The sequence below is a fragment of the Barbus barbus genome (assembly GCF_936440315.1).
Source record: "Barbus barbus genome assembly, chromosome: 4".
In the NCBI taxonomy this organism is placed as follows: domain Eukaryota; kingdom Metazoa; phylum Chordata; class Actinopteri; order Cypriniformes; family Cyprinidae; genus Barbus; species Barbus barbus.
In genome coordinates this window covers 23,186,509-23,206,775 of record NC_136732.1, presented here as the reverse complement: position 1 = coordinate 23,206,775, position 20,267 = coordinate 23,186,509, and the positions used below count along the sequence as shown (strand labels likewise).

General features: G+C 40.7%; 2 protein-coding genes across 10 annotated transcripts in view; both read left to right on the top strand.

Moving 5' to 3' along the window:
• LOC306869075 (bromodomain-containing protein 4-like) overlaps window positions 1-13,263 on the top strand; it is a 65,522-nt gene extending 52,259 nt beyond the window's left edge. For 4 of the 9 annotated variants that reach the window (XM_079415665.1, XM_079415664.1, XM_079415663.1 and 1 more), the window contains 15 exons: window positions 543-898; window positions 988-1,353; window positions 1,441-1,569; window positions 4,106-4,327; window positions 4,504-4,721; window positions 4,888-5,267; window positions 6,240-6,344; window positions 6,456-6,842; window positions 7,648-8,346; window positions 8,833-8,930; window positions 9,046-9,202; window positions 9,607-9,743; window positions 9,854-10,059; window positions 10,142-10,400; window positions 10,883-13,263. In XM_079415665.1, coding sequence (XP_079271791.1) covers window positions 543-898; window positions 988-1,353; window positions 1,441-1,569; window positions 4,106-4,327; window positions 4,504-4,721; window positions 4,888-5,267; window positions 6,240-6,344; window positions 6,456-6,842; window positions 7,648-8,346; window positions 8,833-8,930; window positions 9,046-9,202; window positions 9,607-9,743; window positions 9,854-10,059; window positions 10,142-10,400; window positions 10,883-10,951 — 3,788 coding nt within the window. In that variant the 3' untranslated portion in view covers window positions 10,952-13,263. Of the gene's footprint in view, window positions 1-542; window positions 899-984; window positions 1,354-1,440; window positions 1,570-4,105; window positions 4,328-4,503; window positions 4,722-4,887; window positions 5,268-6,239; window positions 6,345-6,455; window positions 6,843-7,647; window positions 8,347-8,832; window positions 8,931-9,045; window positions 9,203-9,606; window positions 9,744-9,853; window positions 10,060-10,141; window positions 10,401-10,882 lie in introns of all 9 variants that reach the window. The other 5 variants (XM_079415662.1, XM_079415661.1, XM_079415658.1 and 2 more) reach the window with 3 other exon arrangements.
• Window positions 13,264-14,179: 916 nt separating this feature from the next.
• LOC306865406 (protein PET100 homolog, mitochondrial-like) lies at window positions 14,180-15,389 on the top strand. Its single transcript, XM_079409985.1, has 4 exons — window positions 14,180-14,295; window positions 14,497-14,583; window positions 14,698-14,730; window positions 14,918-15,389. Exons 1-4 carry the CDS (start codon window positions 14,269-14,271, stop codon window positions 15,005-15,007), a joined length of 237 nt encoding a protein of 78 aa, XP_079266111.1. The 5' UTR covers window positions 14,180-14,268; the 3' UTR covers window positions 15,008-15,389.
• The last annotated feature ends 4,878 nt before the right edge of the window (window positions 15,390-20,267 follow it).

Sequence of the window (20,267 nt, the reverse complement as noted above, 5' to 3'; positions counted from 1 at the left end):
AAAAACTTCACTCGCAAATTAATATTTTTGGTCGCAAATGCGACCATTTTAGTCGCAGTTTGGAGCCCTGCCCCAGGGGGTACGCCGCTGTAAAAAGTTTGAAAATCACTGCTCTAGATAAACATTTGTGCTTTTTTTTTTATTGCTGAAGTGTGTTGAACTTTCTTCTGTTTTTCTACGTGAATTTAGATTTCCTTCAGCCTGAGTATTCATTTAACTTTTGGTGTGAAAGGGCTTTTGCATTTGCCAAAAATATAACTTTTTTTGTACTAAACCAAACAAGCAAGCCCTGCCCAGATTTAAAAAGTAACGTAATGCATTATTTTCAAATTTAGTTACTTTTTTAGGGAGTAACGCTATATTGTAATGCATTACTTTTAAAAGTAACTTTCCCCAACACTGAAAATGAATGATGCCTCTTGCTGTGAATCGCTCTCCTTTATGATGAATTTTGTAGCATCACATTATGATCACAGAAATGCTTGTTTTAGACATCTCAAATTATCATTTTAATTCCTTTTGTATTCTCTCTGCTTTATTAGACATTAACCTGAAAATTGCACCTGGCCTGGAGTCTTCGTCTACAATCCCTCAAACACGTGGCCTTTCCAGTCTTGCCCCTGGGCCACAAATGAGAGGACCACTACAGGGTCCACCTATTTTACCTCCCCAGCCTACCATGCAAGCCTTGCCCCCTCGAGTACCCCCTTCGCTCCCTACGCACCCTCCCCTTGCGCCTCAATTAGGGCCACCTTTTTCTATGGGCCCCACTGACTGCAACCCACAGGTCCCCATGATGACGGCTGTGCCTCCTCCGACCCAAACCGCCCTGCCGCCCATGCTCATGCAGCAGAGCGCCCCTCCTATTCTACAAAGCCCCATCCCAATGCCTCACAAAGTAAGTTGGCCCGTAACATTCAAACACAGTGTCATTCTTAGTTTTTAGTCTTGTGTCTTTGTCCTCACTCACTTTTTTTGCATCAGCAGCAGAGAAAAAGTCAGAAAAGGAAAGCAGACACCACAACACCTACGGCAAACGACCCGCTGAACGAGTCCTCACCTGCTGAGTCGAAGTCAGGAAAGACTCTGCCACGCCGGGATACTACACGACCAAGCAAACTATCCAAAAAGGAGGCACCGGACTCCCAGCACCATTGGACACCCATCACTGGGACCCACAGCCCCAAGCAACAAGAGCAGCTACGCTACTGCTCCGGCATTGTGAAGGACATGTTTGCTAAGAAGCATGCAGCATATGCTTGGCCCTTCTACAAGCCAGTAGATGTGGATGCTTTAGGGCTGCACGATTACCATGACATCATCAAACATCCCATGGACCTCAGCACTATTAAGGTGAAAATCTAGCTGCAGGTTCTCAGTCAGAGGATGCCACTCTTGCTTTCCATGCTTATTTGTTCAGTGTTCTCTTTGGTTGTACAGGACAAGTTGGAAAACAGACAGTACAGAGATGCTCAGGAGTTTGCAGCAGATGTACGGTTAATGTTCTCCAACTGCTATAAGTACAACCCTCCAGACCATGAAGTGGTGGCTATGGCACGCAAACTGCAGGTACGTGCATACCTCCAAAACACTGTGTACATTAGGGCTTGCATGGCAAGTGTTTGTTTTTGTTAGCCTGCCGTCAAGATGGCTAGTCAGTATTTAGTTTGTCTGTGACTTGCAGTAGACCATGCTGCATTACCAGTCTTTGTTGTATCTGGTAGATCTAGTGATGCACTGACAGCAGAGTCAGAAAGTAACTTCTCCATTATGGGGCAATATTTGACTTGTTTTCTAAAGTAAAGAGCATGCATGCATAAAGTACAAAAATTATTAATTTAATAAAAAAAAATTGAATAAAAACAGCAACTCATTACAGGGCACGTATCATGACAATTGTTAATTTTTGCTCTTGATATTGTAATAATGGTTTAGTGTTTATCAATAACACGTGTTGAGAATATAAAATACATTATTAGAGACTACATTATTCTGGCTATAGACCCTTTTAGGGCCGATGTCACAATTACGTCACAGTGCTAGCTGGAGGCGAAAACTGGAGGCGGCCAATTCAAACCAGCACAGATTTGGCTACACAAGGAGCTTAAAACATCATCTTGGGGAAGTCGTGGCCTAATGGTTAGAGAGTTGGACTCGTAATCCAAAGGTTGCGGGTTCGAGTCTCCAGCCGGCAGGGATTGTAGGTGGGGGGAGTGAATGTCCAGCGCTCTCTCCACCCTCAATACCACGACTGAGGTGCCCTTGAGCAAGGCACCGAACCCCCAACCGCTCCCCGGGCGCCGCAGCATAAATGGCTGCCCACTGCTCCGGGTGTGTGTTCACGGTGTGTGTGTGTTCACTGCTGTGTGTGTGCACGTTGGATGGGTTAAATGCAGAGCACGAATTCCAAGTATGGGTCACCATACTTGGCAGTATGTCACTTCACTTCACTTTTGATGGCCTTTTATTGTGGTCAGCCTAAGGCACACCTGTGCAATAATCATGCTGTCTAATCAGCATATTGATATGCCACACCTGTGAGGTGGATGGATTATCTTGGCAAAGGAGAAGTGCTCACTAACATAGATTTAGACAGATTTGTGAACAATGTTCGAGAGAAATAGGCCTTTTGTGTACATAGAAAGTGTCTTAGATCTTTGAGGTCAGCTCATGAAAAATGGGGGCAAAAACAAAAGTGTTGCGTTTATAATTTTGTTCAGTGTATATATACATCTTCATGACTAGATAGACACGGTGAGTTTGTCTTATTTATACACATTAACGTTAGATGTGAGTCACTCAGCCGGAGGTAATCCTGTCAGATCATCCATCCTTTGAGTAAAAGCATGTGCGTGTCGGCCAATCTGGTTTCGTCCATTAAAGTTAACCTTTTCAAATAACAGTCGTGGTCCCGGACAGTGAGTGACCTTACATATGCAGGTAAAATCGGGAATTTATCCAGTTATTGTTAAAAAAACAAGGTAACAAACTTCATTGCTAGCGGTCAGGGGAATCTTTCTGCCTCCACCTAAGCTCCGCCCACAAAAAAGTCACAATGTTTACTAACAGAAAAAGGGTCTATAGACAAAAACTAAAAACAGTTTATGCATTGCAAATTTCAAGACTACTTAACATTGGTTATTTTAGTAGATTGGAAAAAGTTATTTAAACTGGGAATAAACTATATACAGAAAGCGAGCAAAGAAAGCGGTGTCTATCACTGAAGCCTCTATGACTTAAGTGTAGCGTGTAATGCTCAATGCTGCAAAAAAGAAAACGTTAAAAAAATGTGATGTGAGCAGATCTAGAGCTAAATGTAATGCTGCAATCTGTTTTTCATTCACTTTCTCACTTTACTTTAATTGCCACAGTCAAAATAGACTTTTTTTGGCCCCTTAACTTGATTTGTTGTGGCATTTTTGGCCCCAAGTCAAAAGCCTTAATTTCTGACCCTAATAGACAGAAAAGTGTGAAAGTGGTTGGGAAATGAAAACGTTCATGTTTCCAATGCCAAATCCATGAACGGTTCAAAAAACCCCCAGTAACGTTCCACGTTCTTATAGTTTCTATAGGAGCTTTTGCACCAGAGGAACCTTTTCATAGTTTCTAGAACTATTGGCGGATATTCTCGCTTTTTGGAGTGTTTGCACCACAGGAACTAGTAACACATTATTTAGTTCTAGGAACTAAAGGAACTCGTTTGGGGGAACTAAATGAGCTCCTACTTCAGAGTAGGGTCTAAAAAAGTTCTATAGGAACTACCAGTGACGTAAATATGCACTGGTTGGCCAAACACATACGAAATACCGACTACCGTGTGAAAATATTTACTCCACGAACATGGAAAATAATGATAACTACATTTAACTGTAGTCTGCAGCATTTTTGTTCTTTTCTCAGCCTCGATAATATGTAACACTGCAAGCTGTCATAGGGGATTTAGTCAGATTTTCGTGCTCTTTCACTCGCGTGAATTGTGCGTTTACATTCCATCTCCGTTTTCACAAAACCCACGACACTGTCAGAATGTAACATGAAGTGTGCATTGCTGAATTCTGAAATGAAGATTAGAATCGTCTTATCAAAATGTTTTCCCTTTTTGTAGGATGTGTTTGAGATGCGTTTTGCTAAAATGCCTGATGAGGCAGAGGAAATGCTGGCACCCGCTTCTGCGCCAGTGCTCCACCCGGCTCCTGTCAAGACACAGCCACCCATGGGCACAGCCTCGTCCTTGGACAGCTCCAGTGATTCCTCATCTGAATCTGACTCCTCCACAGACGACTCTGAAGAGGAAAGAGCCCAGAGGCTAGCAGAGCTTCAGGAGCAAGTGAGCAGATATACGCTTAGTTTTTGCCAGCACGTCCCTAAGAAAGAGGTCTTTCCGAGGACAGACTGGCTCAAAGATCTGTCACCACAGATACTGGAAGTGTAAAAAAAGTTTCTACTTTACTGTCCACTGTGAAGACTTTAATTCTATTTTGTTTCTTCTCTTTTGTTGCTCAGCTGAAAGCGGTTCATGAGCAGCTGGCTGCCTTGTCCCAGCCTCAGGCCAGCAAACCAAAGAAGAAAGAGAAGGAAAAGGAGAAGAAGAAAGACAAGCACAAAAAGAAAGCGGGAGTCATGCCTGCACTGGAAGAGATCTTGGATCCGCCTCCTACCCTCAAGGCTCAAGGAAAGCCTAAGAACAAGGATCCTCTGCCTAAGAAGCCCAAGAAGCTGAGGTGAGCTATATTTGGTTATGCAACCACATTTTAGGCAAGAAAGTATCCAAAATTACTTGGTTTAATCACTTCTGTCAATGTGAAAAGTCTAAGAATTTAGCAGTTTACACTTTCAGTGTATGGTGTCACTGAAAATTAGAAGTTCTTGTTGTCTTATGCCCTATAGCAAGAAGGAGGGAGGTAAGGGCAATCGCTCCATGGCTCCCCCAGGTGCTGCTCCACCAACCCTGCAGCCTGTGGTGGGCCTGGATCCTGAGGAGGATCTGGGTCTGACAGGAGGAGCTGCAATGGCAGGCATGCCTGCTGGAGAGAAATGTAAACCTATGTCCTATGAAGAAAAGAGACAGCTGAGTCTGGACATTAATAAGCTGCCTGGAGACAAATTGGGACGTGTGGTCCACATCATCCAGTCCCGTGAGCCCTCGCTTAAGAACTCCAACCCGGACGAGATTGAGATCGACTTTGAGACATTAAAGCCTTCTACACTGCGGGAGCTGGAGAGATACGTGTCGTCCTGCCTTCGCAAGAAGAAGAAGCCTGCCAGTGGTGAGGGACTATGCAAACCTTCTTTAACATGACCTGTTAACACTTCTGTCTCTGGTGGGCCAACCAAAAGTGCTTAGACAGATTCAGGATTGGCTGTACATACACTTGTTTTGAGACAGTTTTGTAGGTAATCCTGGAGAAGGGGTGTCAAATCCTGCTGCTGTAGGGCCACATTCTTACAGAGTTTAGCTCCAAAACACCTGCCTGGAAGTTTCTAGTCATCCTGAAAACCTCGATTAGCTGGTTTAGGTGTGTTTAATTAGGGATAGAGCTTAACTCTGCTGGAAGGTGGCCCTCCAGGAGCAAGATTGTCCCAGAGTGTTGTATGGGATGCATTAGCATTGACTGTCAAAATGTGTTATGTGCAAAAAGGTATTTTTGAGTAATTGCAACACACTAGCTATGTTTACATGCAACCAAACAAAAAAGTTAATAATTGGATTCATTGCTCAATCGGATTAAGTAGCCTTCATGTAAACATCACAACTGATTCGATTGAGCTCTAACCAAATGAACTTGATCAAATTGGAAGGGGTTTAGAAGACCTGAAGTAATCCAATCAACAGGAAAACTTAAGCATGTAAATGTTTAAATCCAGCTCTCTTCTTAGTCGGATTCAAAAACACCTTGTGCACATGCGCAGTGCCAGGACGTGTAGATTTACATTTGTTTTGCATTTGATCTGATTTTTTTTTAAACTGGTCACTGGAAGAGACTGAAAGTTTTGTTCAGAATAGATTAAATCACTTGTAGATGAAAACATGAATCTGATTGTAAAATGTATGGTTCATATAAACAGAACTTTCACAATCTTAAAGAGAGTGTTTCATTCTGATTCCAAAAATGTAAACACAACTAGTGTGTCTCTAAAACACATTGGATCCCTTTTTACACTTATATTTAATGCTGTCATAAATACCAAGTGTATACAAATTCTTATGGGTCGTTGCTCTTTGTTTCTCGTCCTTCCAGAGAAGTCCATGGAGGCAATGAGTGCTGCAAAGACAAAAGGCTCATCATCTGAGTCGGGCAGCAGCAGCGAGTCCAGCTCCTCAGAAAGTGAAGACTCGGAGACAGGTGAGCCCTGTAGATCTATAACACATGACCAGCTGCATTTCTTACGCTTTTGAAATGTTAAATGATTCAAGATACTGCATTGTATGAAGAATCTCCTCTTCATGAATTCAGGGATGGTTTCTAAGCTGAAGAAGAGGGGGAGAGAAGGAAAGAAGGCTCATCGTCAGGCAGTGGCTCAAGGCATGCCTCAGCCACAACTTCCCCATCAACCCCAGACCCCTGTGCTGCAGCCCAGTGCTCAGCTGAAGCCGCAGCAGCAGCATCCCTCTCCTGCCACTTACATGCCGCCTCCCGTCACAGCTCTGGAGCCCTCGCAGCTCCTGGAAAACCCCTTTGACCCTCTGGCCCACTTTGTCCAGCCCCTCATGCACCTTCCCCACCATGCCAATGACTCGCCCTCCCCTGCGCCGCCTCACCTCAACGCTCACCCTCCAGGAGGCCCAGTGTCTCCTGAGACGCACCCTTTCCTGAACCAGCACCCCATCCTCCCATCCCCAGGTGAGTGGAAACTTCCTGTTTATTACATCAAAATACTTTAATACCGTGTACTTTCCGGGTGTACCGGGTCAAAATTGCATTGTTGAGAGAAACAAAAACATCACATTTTATTACAATGAGGAATACTATAACATACTGGTAAGTGAAACTAAATGTTTATAAACATTTTAAATACATTTTTAAAACATTTTGATTCGCCTCACAACAAACGATTTACGTTTAATGGTATACAGAACAGGAATGAAAAATACAAGTATAAAACAAACAAATTACAGTGGCATTTATTTAAAACAGCATTTATTATAAATACCAAGCCTAAATAAATTTGTTAAAAGTGAAACTGAAACTACCGGGGTGTGGGAAACATGCTGTACAAATAAACTTGGGCTCACGTATCTCACATTTGGCACAAGTCCAGATGTTGTCTGCGGTTTATGCATGTTTTGTGTGCTTGACTTCAATTGCATTATGCAAGTCGCTTTTGTATATACATTGCAGGATGCTTCATATAATGTGACGTAATTTCCAGAAAATACAGTAAAAAGACAAAACTGAATCTCTTCCATGGTTGTAGGATTAACCAGTTTTACTGTTGCTGGACTACCGTGCCACTTTTCACACTGCCCACCTCTCATTGGTTCAAAATGTGTGTAGTAGAAATGCTCCAATTGGCTCTATTCTTCACTTTCTCTTGCACTTTTGTTTACAAAAATTATTTTGAAAATTGCAGGTGATCTATATTGAGCCTTTACTTAATCATGTTTTTGTGGTCTTCATCTCTCTTTGTGTCGTTGGTCCCTAGCAGCCCTGCACAACGCAATGCCCCAGCAGCCTTCAAGGCCCAGTAACAGGGCAGCCCCGCTACCTCCTAAACCTCCACAGCAAAGCACGCCCCAGCAGCAGCAGACCCTGCCGCAGCAGCTCCAGTCCCAGCAACCCCCTCAGCCCCAGCACCACCTCCCTCCTCACCTGCTGCATCCTCCCCAGCAAATCCGCCAGCGGTCCCTCTCCCCACCCACGCTCACTCCCCAGGGCCTGCTCTCTTCCCAGCCCCCACAGATGCTGCTAGAGGACGACGAGGAGCCCGTTCCCTCCATGCCCCTGCCCATGTACCTGCAGCACCTGCAGCCGAACCGCCTGCAGCAGCCGCTGCCAACGTCACTAATGCAGTCTTTGCAGAGCAGGCCGCAGCAGCCGGGCCAGCAGTCTCTGCTGCAGTCGGTGCAGGTTCAGTCTCAGATGAGCCAGCAGAGCTCTCTGCCCCCTCCGCAGATTCCCGTACAGACTCAAGCCCAGCCCTCCCCGCAGCTCTCGCAGCATCAGGCTAGACACATGCAACACTCGCAGCAGCTGAGCTTCTCTCAAGGCCCGGTGCAGACCACGCAAACGCAGCCTAGTCAACACAAAGTCTCCATGCCCTCCACGAAAGCACAGCAGATTATCCAGCAGCAGCCACCACAGCATCACTCTCCACGTCAACACAAGTCTGACTCCTATAACTCAGGTAACACAACGATGTTGTAAAGAAATGGTTCATTTAACAGCTGAAGTTGACTACCATTGCTAATTGTGGGGCTAACAACAAGCTATTTATTTATTGTTTGTTTACTTCTTCTTTTTTTTGTACTAAAAAGAATGTTTACACTGCAAAATATTATATTTGGTACATTAGTAATAATAAAAAAGTTAATTTAGATGTTTGTGTTTGCTGTCATTATTTTATGCAAGAAAAATGCTGCCACAATAAATAGTTAAAAGTAGTTAGCTATTTTCTGTCAGCAACTTGTAGTGTTGCTACTGTTACAAATGTAACTTCTGTGTAGCTCAACTACTTCACATTGAGTCGTTTGTAACTGCAGTTTCAGGGCTTCCCCGAATCTTCAGCACAGACGTCCCACAGCTGATGAGTTCAAACAGCTGTTTTTTTGTTTTTTTTGTATTGGTCAGCATTGTAAATGCTTGCATATTAATGGTGTCTTTATTTCGACAGTACACATGCGAGATAACCCCTCCCCGCTCATGATGCATTCCCCTCAAATCTCTCAGTATGGTTTAGTCCACCAGTCCCCTCCTCAGGTCCACAAAAAGGTCAGTTCCATTTCCTTACTCTGACATGGATTTTTTTCCTGTGTCCACATGGATTTTTGTGATGTGATGAATAGCTTTTGGTTTTTTAGATGTTTGTTTGCTCTGTTTACTTTAGGAACCACAGCAAGGTCCTTCAGCTTTGGGTGGCATTAAAGAAGAGAAGCTGCCTCCTTCACCTGTGATGCGTGGTGAGCCCTTCAGTCCAGCCATGAGACAAGACCCTCATAAACACCCTGAGAGCAAACCCACAATGCCAGGCCACAGCCAACAGAGTGAGTGAAACTCCTGAGCATGCAATTGCACAGATGTTCACACTAAGCACAGTGTGCATACATATTGCTTTTATACAGTAAACAAGTTTAATATCAAGTAATATCTACTGTTCGGACCAGATTTCGCCAGAATATGTTTTTTACAGTCTTTGATTACAAGCATTGCACAAAAAAATGTTTGTCTGGAACAGATGTGAATGAAGTTTTGCTATCAAAAAAAAAGCTCTGTACCCCATGCAAAATCACAACTTTCCTTCCATTAAACATCACCCACATGCCACAAACACAGACAAGAAAATTGAAACAGTGAAACGTCTCAGCACGGTTATACTATAGACAATCTCCGTTCCGCTCTGCCAGTCAAATTAGTGGACCAGAACTAAATGTTTATCATCATGTTTTAGAAGCAGATATGAAACTACTTGAAAGTTCCCGTCCTGTCATCCGCTCCTCTGAGCAGAGCGGTCCACCGGCTTCCATGCAGGACAAAGAGAAATTCAAACAGGAGCCCAAGACTCCTGTGGCGCCTAAAAAGGTACAGGTGGGTGGAAGGGATGACTTCATTTGGTATACTTTTCAGTGAATACAACGGTTCTCTAATGGTTACTCTACGTTACTATGCCTCATAACGTGTCCTCATTTGGTGCCCAGGATGTGAAACTGAAGAACATGGGTTCCTGGGCGAGCCTGGCACAGAAATCCACCTCCACTCCTTCGTCTGGTCTGAAGTCCTCCAGCGACAGCTTCGAACAGTTTCGACGTGCGGCCAGAGAGAAGGAAGAGCGAGAGAAAGCCCTGAAGGCCCAGGCCGAGCAAGTTGAGAAAGTCCGTCTGCGCAGAGAACAAGAGAAACTTCGGTAAGAGAGCCATTCAGAAACTGTAATTTTTAATGACAGGACCGTTTTTAGCAGTTTCAAGATGTTTCCTTTCTGTCTGAAGGGGACGAGATGAGGAGGACTCCATTGAGACGTCTCGAAGGCCTCAAGAGGAGCCCCGCAGGCGGCAGGAGCAACAGCAGGTCCAGCCACCGCAGCAGCAGCATCAAACTCAGCCCCAAGCCCAGAACCCGGCCCAACCGCCCTCGGCCCCGCAGCCTTCCCAGGGCCCGCCCCAGTCTCTTGCTGCTTCCCAGAGTGCACTTGACCAGCAGAGGGAGCTTGCGCGTCGCCGGGAACAGGAGAGGAGGAGGAGAGAGGCGGTGAGTTACAGCTAGTCACCTTACTGATACATATACTAGCTTATATTACAATTTTAAATAACGGTTTTCTATTTTAAAATGTAATTTATTTCTGTGATGGAAAGCTGATTTTTTTTAGCAACATTACTCCAGGTTTCAGTGTCACATGATCCTTCAGAAATCTATCTAATACGATGATTTGCTCAAGAAACATTTCTTATCAATGTTGAAAACAGTTGTGATGCTTAATATTTTTGTGGAAACTGATAGGTTTCTTAGAATAGAAAGTTAAAAGAAAAATCAGTTGTAATATTATAAATGTCTTCACTGTCACTTTTGATTAATTTAATGCAAACATGCATAATAAAAACATTAGTTTCTAGGATCTCTCTGACCCCCAAACTCAGTATACAAAGGGTGTTTACACTAGTTTCTTCAGTCACTTCTCCATATAAATGTAGATATTTGTGAATACTATTTTTTTGTTTTCTTCTCCTCTACAGATGGCAGCTACTATTGACATGAATTTCCAAAGCGATTTGATGGCTATCTTTGAGGAGAACTTGTTCTGAAGAGCGAGAGGAAGTGAGAAACTGCGAAACTGCTCATGGATTCTCCTCTGCACGGACAGAATGAACTCAAAGAGCAGTAAGGGAAAAAGACCCCATCTGACGACAAGAAACACTGAAGAGCCTGAACTAGCGATGCGTAAGCTGAGGCCCCAAGAGGGAGGTTGTAGCTCTCCTTTTGCCTTAGCGGAAAGAGGGACCCTCACACTGGGATGGCACCGCCTCTCTGGCATTCTTCCTGGATTTGCCATTGTGACCATGGCGGGAAAGACAGGACTCGTGTGACTCTTAATTCAGAATATGGGAGCAATGGACCATGCGATCGCTGGAGGAATATCTAAACGACAACAATGAAATGTACCGATTCTCTGTACTATGGTATCCGTCGACCGCCAGATGTCTGTGGGGGATTAGAAAACGTCTTTGTTTCCTGTTTGATTTGGTTTCCCTCCCATCGTTTCGTTTTGGCTCTATCCTTCCTTCCCCTTTTTTGCGAGGCAAATGGCAGGATGGGATCGGGGGCACTTAAGGATGATCTTCCTCGGGAGAGGAAGTCCAGCTCGCCTTACACCTCTGACTTGTAACCACGACAAAATAATATTCACCAGGGGCTGTGACAAATGACTAAAGATGGTGTGTTTCACACTGTTATCATGTGCAGATTTTTCATTATGTAGGATCTACTGTAAAAAGGTATTTTCTTAATTACTGTTTTGGTTGATTGGTTGGTTGTACTTTTGTTTGTTTCTTTCTTATTCGTTGTTGTTTTTCTTTTTTAAGATATTTTTAACTCTCTTACCAACACCTTACCCTCTGATGTCTATGCCAAACACCTGTATCCTTTTGCGCTGATAACCGAGACTCGAAACGCTTCACTTAACATGTCTTTCTAAATATATAAATATATTTTCTTGTTCTCCCCACTCGTCATTAAAAGTTTAGGTAGCCTTGTAGAAGATAAACCCTAATATATGCATTATTCTGACAAGTGTTAATTGAGGACAGAATCATGAAGATATACTTTCATTGCTCATCGTTTTCACGTAAACCCGGTGAGGAGTCTCACCGCGGGCCGGAGCATCGACCTGCGAGGGCGGTTTCTGAGCATCCTTTAGTTTGAATATAATTTAAAGAATACCAGAACTATTTTAAGTGTATTATACATATAGAAGGAAAACACGCAATTCTGCGCAACTGGTACACGCGTTCGAGAGCGTCTTGCGAACACCAGGCCAACGCGACGGAGCTCTCAGCTGGTTTCTGCATGACTCCTCTTTTCTTCTCACAGATCATTTTATTACACCTGCGCAGAGACAACTCTGTATGCTGTGCTAGATATAATTACAAAAAATTTGAACGAAAAAAGCTACAAAAAAGAAAAAAAATCAAACCGTTCTGATTTATCATTGTTCTTGTTCAATTATAGTGGATGTGTTCTAATTCTGTTATTTGACTCAGCAAGGGGGGCGGGGGGCACAATTCGAGACCTTGGCAGGTCCTCTGAGTTTTCTCTTATAGTGTTTTCTCCAGTGCCTGTATTGTATTGCGATTCTAGTTGGCATATATGTTCTTGGGGGGGCGAGGGAGGGGTACGGCTGGACTGGGAGGGGAAAATTGGGGGGGTTAGGGGCGAGAGCTTGTGTTTAAGAGACAAAAACGGAAAGTAATCATTTTATATTTTACCCATTTACAATATTCAGGTTTAAATCTAGTTTTAGCTGGGCTTCTTAAATATACACCGAACAACTAGTTTTTTGTTTTTTTTTGTTGTTGTTTTTTCTCGAAACTGCTAAGAGGACATGTCCAATCATCATTGTCATCAACGTGTGTGTGTCTGGATGTTTGGATGTATACGTCATGTCAGTACGGTTGTCGGTATGTGGCTGGGGAGGGTGTTCTTACCCAGAGGTTTCAATCGCAACAACACTTCATTTAAACGATGCTTTGCAAACTTTTTTTTGGTTCTTGTTCTTCCTCATGAAGTCCACTTATATAAATATCTATTTTTTCTTTTTCTTTTGTTAATTTGGTCTGTAAAAGTTCAAAGAAGAGAAACACTTCATTCCTTCAAGCCTTTACATGCATTTTCTTTTTCCATGGTAACAGTTGGACATTATGTGCCATAGATTCGGATTTTCTGGAGAATGTGCTGACCTGCAGCTCAGCAGAGAGTTTGCTTTATTCAGGTATTTTTTTTTTTTTTTTCTTTTGGGTTTGTTCAACATTTTCCTCGATTACTGTTTGGTATGTGCGTGGGCTATCGAGGTCAATGTGTTCAGTCTGTTATGATCATGAAATAAACATCTCTTTTATAGAAAATTAAAACGAAACAAAAAATGAGTCGTCTCTCTTCTAATTCATCAGCTCTACACACAGTCCACCTGCTACAGTGTTGCTGCATATCAGTTTTCACTCCTCTGATAGATTGGAGTTGAAATGGTGCAAAGAATCTGATGACTTCATAAGCAACTCGTGTAGTTAAAAGGGTTGTCTTACTGTTTGACGCCTTAGAAAACTCCAGGGAAAATGATGAAATGTCAAGTACACCCTGGAGCACAAAAGCAGTCATGAGTAGCACAGGTTTATTTGTAGCAATACCCAACAATACATTGTATGGGTCAAAATTATCGATTTATCTTTTATTCCAAAAATCATTAGGATAATAATTAAAGATCATGTTCCATTAAGATATTTTGTAAATTTCCTACTGTAAATATATTAACTTAATTTTTTATTTGTAATATGCATTGCTAAGAACTTAATTTGGACAACTTTAAAGGAGATTTTCTCAATATTTAGATTTTTTTTTCCATATTCCAGATTTTCAAATAGTTGCATCTCAGTCAAATATTGTCCTATCCTAACAAATACATAAATGGAAAGGTTATTTATTCAGCAAAAACATATGAAGAGTTCAGATGCAAAAACTTGCATCTGTAAGACCAATATTGGTCTTACAGATGGAAGGAGCAACTGCCGTACAGTGTATCTGATGTAAAGTTACTGCATGCTTACATCATGCTGCTGTACTTGCATCCGGTCAACGATTGCACGCGCTTTCATAAGCCTGCAGCTGGCTTACATAAGAGGAAGGAGTCTGCTGGAAGATGTTTTGTTACAAGAAAAAAGTCTAAATTACACATCTCGAGATTTATAGTAAATTCACATGCATGTCTTTAAAACAACACTCATACGTGTCCAGAAGAAGTATTTTCATTGTGCGTGAAAACGGCTGAGACTGAGCGTGCTCAGCGCGACTTTTATTTTGACATCCTACAAAACAGGAAGTGCTTGAATACGTGACTGTCAAGCTGTAGGACATGGGGGTTAAAATAGAAGTTTTTAGGGTGAGTTTAATTACATTTACACTCGTGAGCAGGTCGGTGTGTCTAAATAAACTATATGTCAATAGACTAAACCATCTCTTGGGAAATACAAAGACTTCCAGAAGCTGTCGCACTAAACTCGATGCGTTGCTCACTACCGCGCATGAGGGAATAAGGGATACAATGTGAAGATTACAGATGTGTAATGTTTATTTTAAACAGATGATGGTGTATCTGTCGTTTCCAGTGGCGATGTTTTGGATATCAAACCAAGCGGAGTATTTTGAAGAATACATCGTGAAGCGAAAGGTTCATTACTGGCCTAATAAGCCAATATTAGTGTTATAGCATTGTATATTGAGCAGTTCTGTAACGTTATGCAGTTCCTGTTGTATGATCACATTATATTTTCACATTTTTCAGAGGGAGATCTTCCCACCTGATGAGAAAATGCATGTAAGTAATCTCTTTAATTTGATGCACACTTGTAATCAAACTATTTTTACTCCAGTGGTTAGGTTAGGTTTACTATTCAGCAGCAGCATCCCACAGGAATACTTAAGATAAACATATGTGTTGCTTATACAAGTGAGATGCAATGACAAGTTTTGTTTTACATGTGCCGTTTTTCATGCTGAAACAGAGGAAAGAGCTGGAGGATTTCAAGGAGCGCATGAGAAACCGAAGGGAGCAGAAGATGCTGAAACAGATGGGCATGCAGTCTGAGGAATGACTATAAAACAACAGCACATCTTATTGCTGCATAATGCAACCTTGAGATCAAGCCTTCATGTGTAACATGACAACACTGCAAAGTGTCAAACCATAGTGGAAAACATAATGAGAATATTGTTTATGGGCGTAATTTTAAGAAATGGGTGAGAAAATGTATATTTTTGTAAATATATAAGCTTCATTGCCTTTGAACATTCACATTCGAATGGTTTAACTTTATTGTGTGTAATATTCATTTCTTAATAGCTGTAAAAACACTGCTTTTTGTTTTTTCCAAATTGAAAATAAATTAAATTCCATTTGAATTGTGTTATATGGTCATAATATATTTTCATGTAATTTAATTAACAGATTTTTGCATAAAGGAATACTAAGGGTTCAAAACAAGCTCGATCACCACAATCATTATTAAGACTCCTCGTTTGAGTTTACATTGAAGCTTTTACAATAGAAGTGAATGGGAATGCATTTGAAAAAAGCAATGATATGAAGCTGTTGTAGGTGAATTTGATCAAATTACCTTCATTCCTCTGGAGAACTTGTGTGTTTGAGATGTAAATCTATTTAAATCAAATTTTACAGTCTCCTTAGGGTTTGTCATTGCAACAAAGATGTAAAACTGGATACAAAGAAGTAATCCAAGTGTTTTTCCGTAATATCAACACCTAGTTTACATCTTGTGGCTACACTGAAACTGGATGTTTGGCCCCATTCATTTCCATTGTAATGAATCTGTGGCTACTAAGGACAATGTAACATGTGCATGAACAATTCATTTGAATGCTAAAGTTTAGCCTCTTGAATTGAATGCCGTTAAACTGACTGTACGAAGCAAATTGTGAAATATCCACACAATTAACAAAGCACCAGACATACAGTCAAACTAGAAATTATTCAGACACCAGATATAATTTTTTTACTAGTGGGTGCAGGACACTATTACTTTTAGTCATTTAGCAGATGCTTTTATCCAAAGCGACTTACAAATAAGAAAAAGTAACTAAAACTAAAAGTTTACACTGTAAATACTCTATACGCACCCATTTAAGAAAATACAGAAATTAAATAAAATTGACAAATGCATACAACAACAACATTTCAATAGTAAACATATAAAGGAAAATAAATAAATAAAATAAAACTAAAAAGCGATACTTCTATTCTTTGCCGGTGTCCCTGCCCGGTGGAGTCGCACGGTAGAGTCGATGGTCTTTACACTCTTTACTTTTTACTGTTAGTCATTTAGCAGACACTTTTATCCAAAGCGACTTACAAATAAGAAAAAGTAACTAAAACTATAGTTAATTTATGTAAGTGAGGATAGCAAAATAAAGTAAACTGTGACATATTATACCCCAAAATTCTTCATAAAGTGGACTACCAGTAAAATTGATTTTTAAAAAGAAATTGGGACCAAAAATTATTCTAACACTTTGACCTGGCCATGTTTTGCTTAAGTGTTTTTCTTTAATTGCTAATGTGACCTTTTTAAACCACAGACTGAACAAAATTAAGCATTGCTAGGTAATTGGTTGACCTAAATTAGAATCTAATTGTGTACTTTGTGTAAATTTTACAGCTGACAGCTATTCAACCTACTTCATTACATACCTTTCTATCAAAGCTATCTGACATTATCAAGATTCATTTGTTCTGACGCAGTTTAACTCTTGAGTTCTTTCTTATTACCATTTTCTAAACAATAGCGAATAAACTGTGATAATGTGAGAAATGTTGAAGGTGTCTGAAAATCTTTTGGTTTGACCGTATTAACAACCTTTCAAAGAGTTAAACGCCTCAAGGTGAATCTTTCGTAGCGTTTGCCTGTTTTTCCTTTCCACTGGAAGTGAAAAGGGTGAAATGTCAATTTGGCTCATTTTCATAAAAGTTTATTCTTACAAGAAAAAAAGAGTTCATTTCCAGTTTGCAGGTTGTGGAAATCTGTGCAGTACTGCCTCCTGCAGGCATATACTTATACTGAAAACAACGATTTCTCACAGGACTCGTTCAACCAGCTCTGAACCGGGCTCAGGAATGCTCCAGTTTCTTTTTTAATTCATTCATTTATTGTGTATGCTGAGAAAAAAACAAACAAACAAAAAACAATAGAACCATCACAGAAAATTCTAATGGTTTCCACTACAAATACCTTACAAACCATGAACATTTAACCATTAAAACTATTAAAAAAGGGTTTTGGGACATATTCCATTAGGGTTTATTGATTTTATCAAGCCACCAATAGAAAGAGACCAATTACCAGTAGAGACCAACAGGGTCCATTACAGTTCCCATTAATACCAATACAAGTCCCATTATAACCAGTAAAACCATTACAAATTTTGTGATGGTGTCTATAGTTTTTTTCAGCAGGCCACTCCACAAAGATCAGCAGATAAATCTGTAGCATTTTTTATGGCGCAAATTACTCTCTAGATAATCTAGATTAGAAAATAAAATCTGATTAATAAAACATCATGAAGCTTTGGTTTTAAATGGCCGGTTACTTCAGTTGTAAATGAACTAATTACGTCAGTGAGTTCTACAGTGATTCGCTTTGTACGAAGCACTTTTTGACAATCTCCTTTGTAAACAGTCAAAATGATGCCATCCATATGGCTATTTGTTCGTGGGTGATTTGCAGCCACATGTAACCAAACAAGTGTTGTATAAAACATTTCAGTCATTTGGACCCATGTGTTTCGTGCAGGTGTGCAGAGACAGCAAAACCAAGCTGTCTCGTGGGTTTGGTTATGTTAATTTGACACACCGTCAATATGCGAAAAACGCCCTGAATGCTCTGCTTGAGCTTGTTTGCAAACCAAATCTTATCATGTGGGCCGAAACTTACTCCACTCTGAGAAAAAGTGTAATCAGTAATATAATTATTAAGGGCCTAGCAAGGGACATCAATGACCTTGCTTTATGCAGGACTTTCTCTCGCTTCGGGGAAATCCTGTCGAGCAGAGTGGTGTGTGACAGTAACGGTGAACCAAAAGGCTATGGTTTCATTACGCCACACTCGAGGCCGCTGAATTAGTTTTTAAGAAGCTGGATGGCACACTGCTCAATGGCTATCTAGTGTCCGTATGCCATTTAAAGGCATACGAGGAACACCAGACAGAGCCAAAGAGCAGCTCCAAACCTCCCCAAAAGAAAGGCTTCATGTCCAAAACATGCCGTGTAGCTTGGGCAGTGAGGAGCTGGGCTCCCTATTCTCTGCTTTTGGAGAAGTCACCAGAGCAACGGTGATCATGAAGAAAAGACACAGCATGGGTTATGGTTTTGTGGCATACTCATCGCTCGATGATGCTGCTATAGCCGCATCTGTAATGAATGGCTATATTCTCTGTAGCTTTCTCCCATAGTGCGGAGAAAACAAGACAAATAGAACATCCCATAAAAACCACTTCCTGTTTTTCCATGTTTTTATTTACATTTTTTTGTGCTATTTCGGTAACAAAAATAGTTCCCAACAAAGTCCTGTAATCCATAGCAACTGTTGTGTTTCCGAACAACACACAGAGGTGATTCATTATTGAATAAATGAGCTGCTTTGAACGAATTGGTTGATCTTGGTCTTGTCTTGGTCTCAGACCCTAAAAGTCTTGGTCTTGACTTGGTCTTGGTTTAGGTGTTCTTGACTACAACACCAGATCCTAGTAAAGAAAAAAGTTATTCACAAAGCTTCTTAACACTTAAAATAGCTCTAAAAGTAAAAACGTGTTAGGAATAGGGAGGAGGACTTTTAAGAGGCTTAAGAGCAGAGGAGAAAATGGCTGAAAGACGAATTGGGAAAGAAATGTGTTGCAGACAATGCATGACAGTGACTTAATAAGAAGCTAGAATAGACAGACAGACTATCTATCTATCTATCTATCTATCTATCTATCTATCTATCTATCTATCTATCTATCTATCTATCTATCTATCTATCTATCTATCTATCTATCTATGTCTGTCTGTCTGTCTGTCTGTCTGTCTGTCTGTCTGTCTGTCTATCTATCTATCTATCTATCTATCTATCTATCTATCTATCTATCTATGTCTGTCTGTCTGTCTGTCTGTCTGTCTGTCTGTCTGTCTGTCTGTCTGTCTGTCTGTCTGTCTGTCTGTCTGTCTGTCTGTCTGTCTATCTATCTATCTATCTATCTATCTATGTCTGTCTGTCTGTCTGTCTGTCTGTCTGTCTGTCTGTCTGTCTGTCTGTCTATCTATCTATCTATCTATCTATCTATCTATCTATCTATCTATCTATGTCTGTCTGTCTGTCTGTCTGTCTATCTCTCTCTCTCTCTCTGTCTGTCTGTCTGTCTGTCTGTCTGTCTGTCTGTCTATCTCTCTCTCTCTCTCTCTCTCTCTCTGTCTGTCTGTCTGTCTGTCTGTCTGTCTATCTATCTATCTATCTATCTATCTATCTATCTATCTATGTCTGTCTGTCTGTCTGTCTGTCTGTCTGTCTGTCTGTCTATCTCTCTCTCTCTCTCTGTCTGTCTGTCTGTCTGTCTGTCTGTCTGTCTGTCTATCTCTCTCTCTCTCTCTCTCTCTCTGTCTGTCTGTCTGTCTGTCTGTCTGTCTGTCTGTCTGTCTGTCTGTCTGTCTGTCTATCTATCTATCTATCTATCTATCTATCTATCTATCTATCATTTAGGTAGTACTTAGTAAAAAGATGGTATTAAACAATTATACTGTCTTACATTATTTTCAACATTATTTTCAAGATTCAATGTGAAAATCTATATTGTAATATAGCCTAAAACTCTATTACACATTTTAATGTTAGGTGAAATTTATCACTATTAATTACAGAAAAATGTGTGATAAGTTATATTTTAGTTATTGACAGGACTAATTTAAAGAAACCAGAAAGTGTGACTTCCATTCACTCATTCAATTAATAATTCAACAGGGAAAGTTTTAACTTTATTAACACTTTTATTTTTTCATAGATATATTATAGCAAAATTCAGTTATTTTAAGCATTGAAATAATAATATTTGTTTTGCCAGTTAAGATCAAAGTGTATGTTGGAAGAATGGAGTGGGTTTTTACAAATTTCACCAGTTTCTCACTTGCATGAATAACAATAACTTTGTAGAGAAAATATGTCTTTGTAAAAAAAGCTAACACTTAAACTGCCACTAAACTTTACTGCGCTAACTGTAGAAATGATTGTATTTCAGTGGAAATAATTTAGATTTAAAATAAATAACCACTATAGTAACATGAGGGAGTCTAGTTTATTAGATTGTTTGAAA

What these genes read in the sequence shown, in the direction of transcription:
- LOC306865406 (XM_079409985.1), top strand. Translation starts at nt 14,269, where the DNA reads ATGGGGGTTAAAATAGAAGTTTTTAGG. An exon ending in TTAAAATAGAAGTTTTTAGG is followed by an intron (nt 14,296 to 14,496) that starts GTGAGTTTAATT and finishes TATTTTAAACAG; the next exon opens with ATGATGGTGTATCTGTCGTT. An exon ending in CACCTGATGAGAAAATGCAT is followed by an intron (nt 14,731 to 14,917) that starts GTAAGTAATCTC and finishes ATGCTGAAACAG; the next exon opens with AGGAAAGAGCTGGAGGATTT.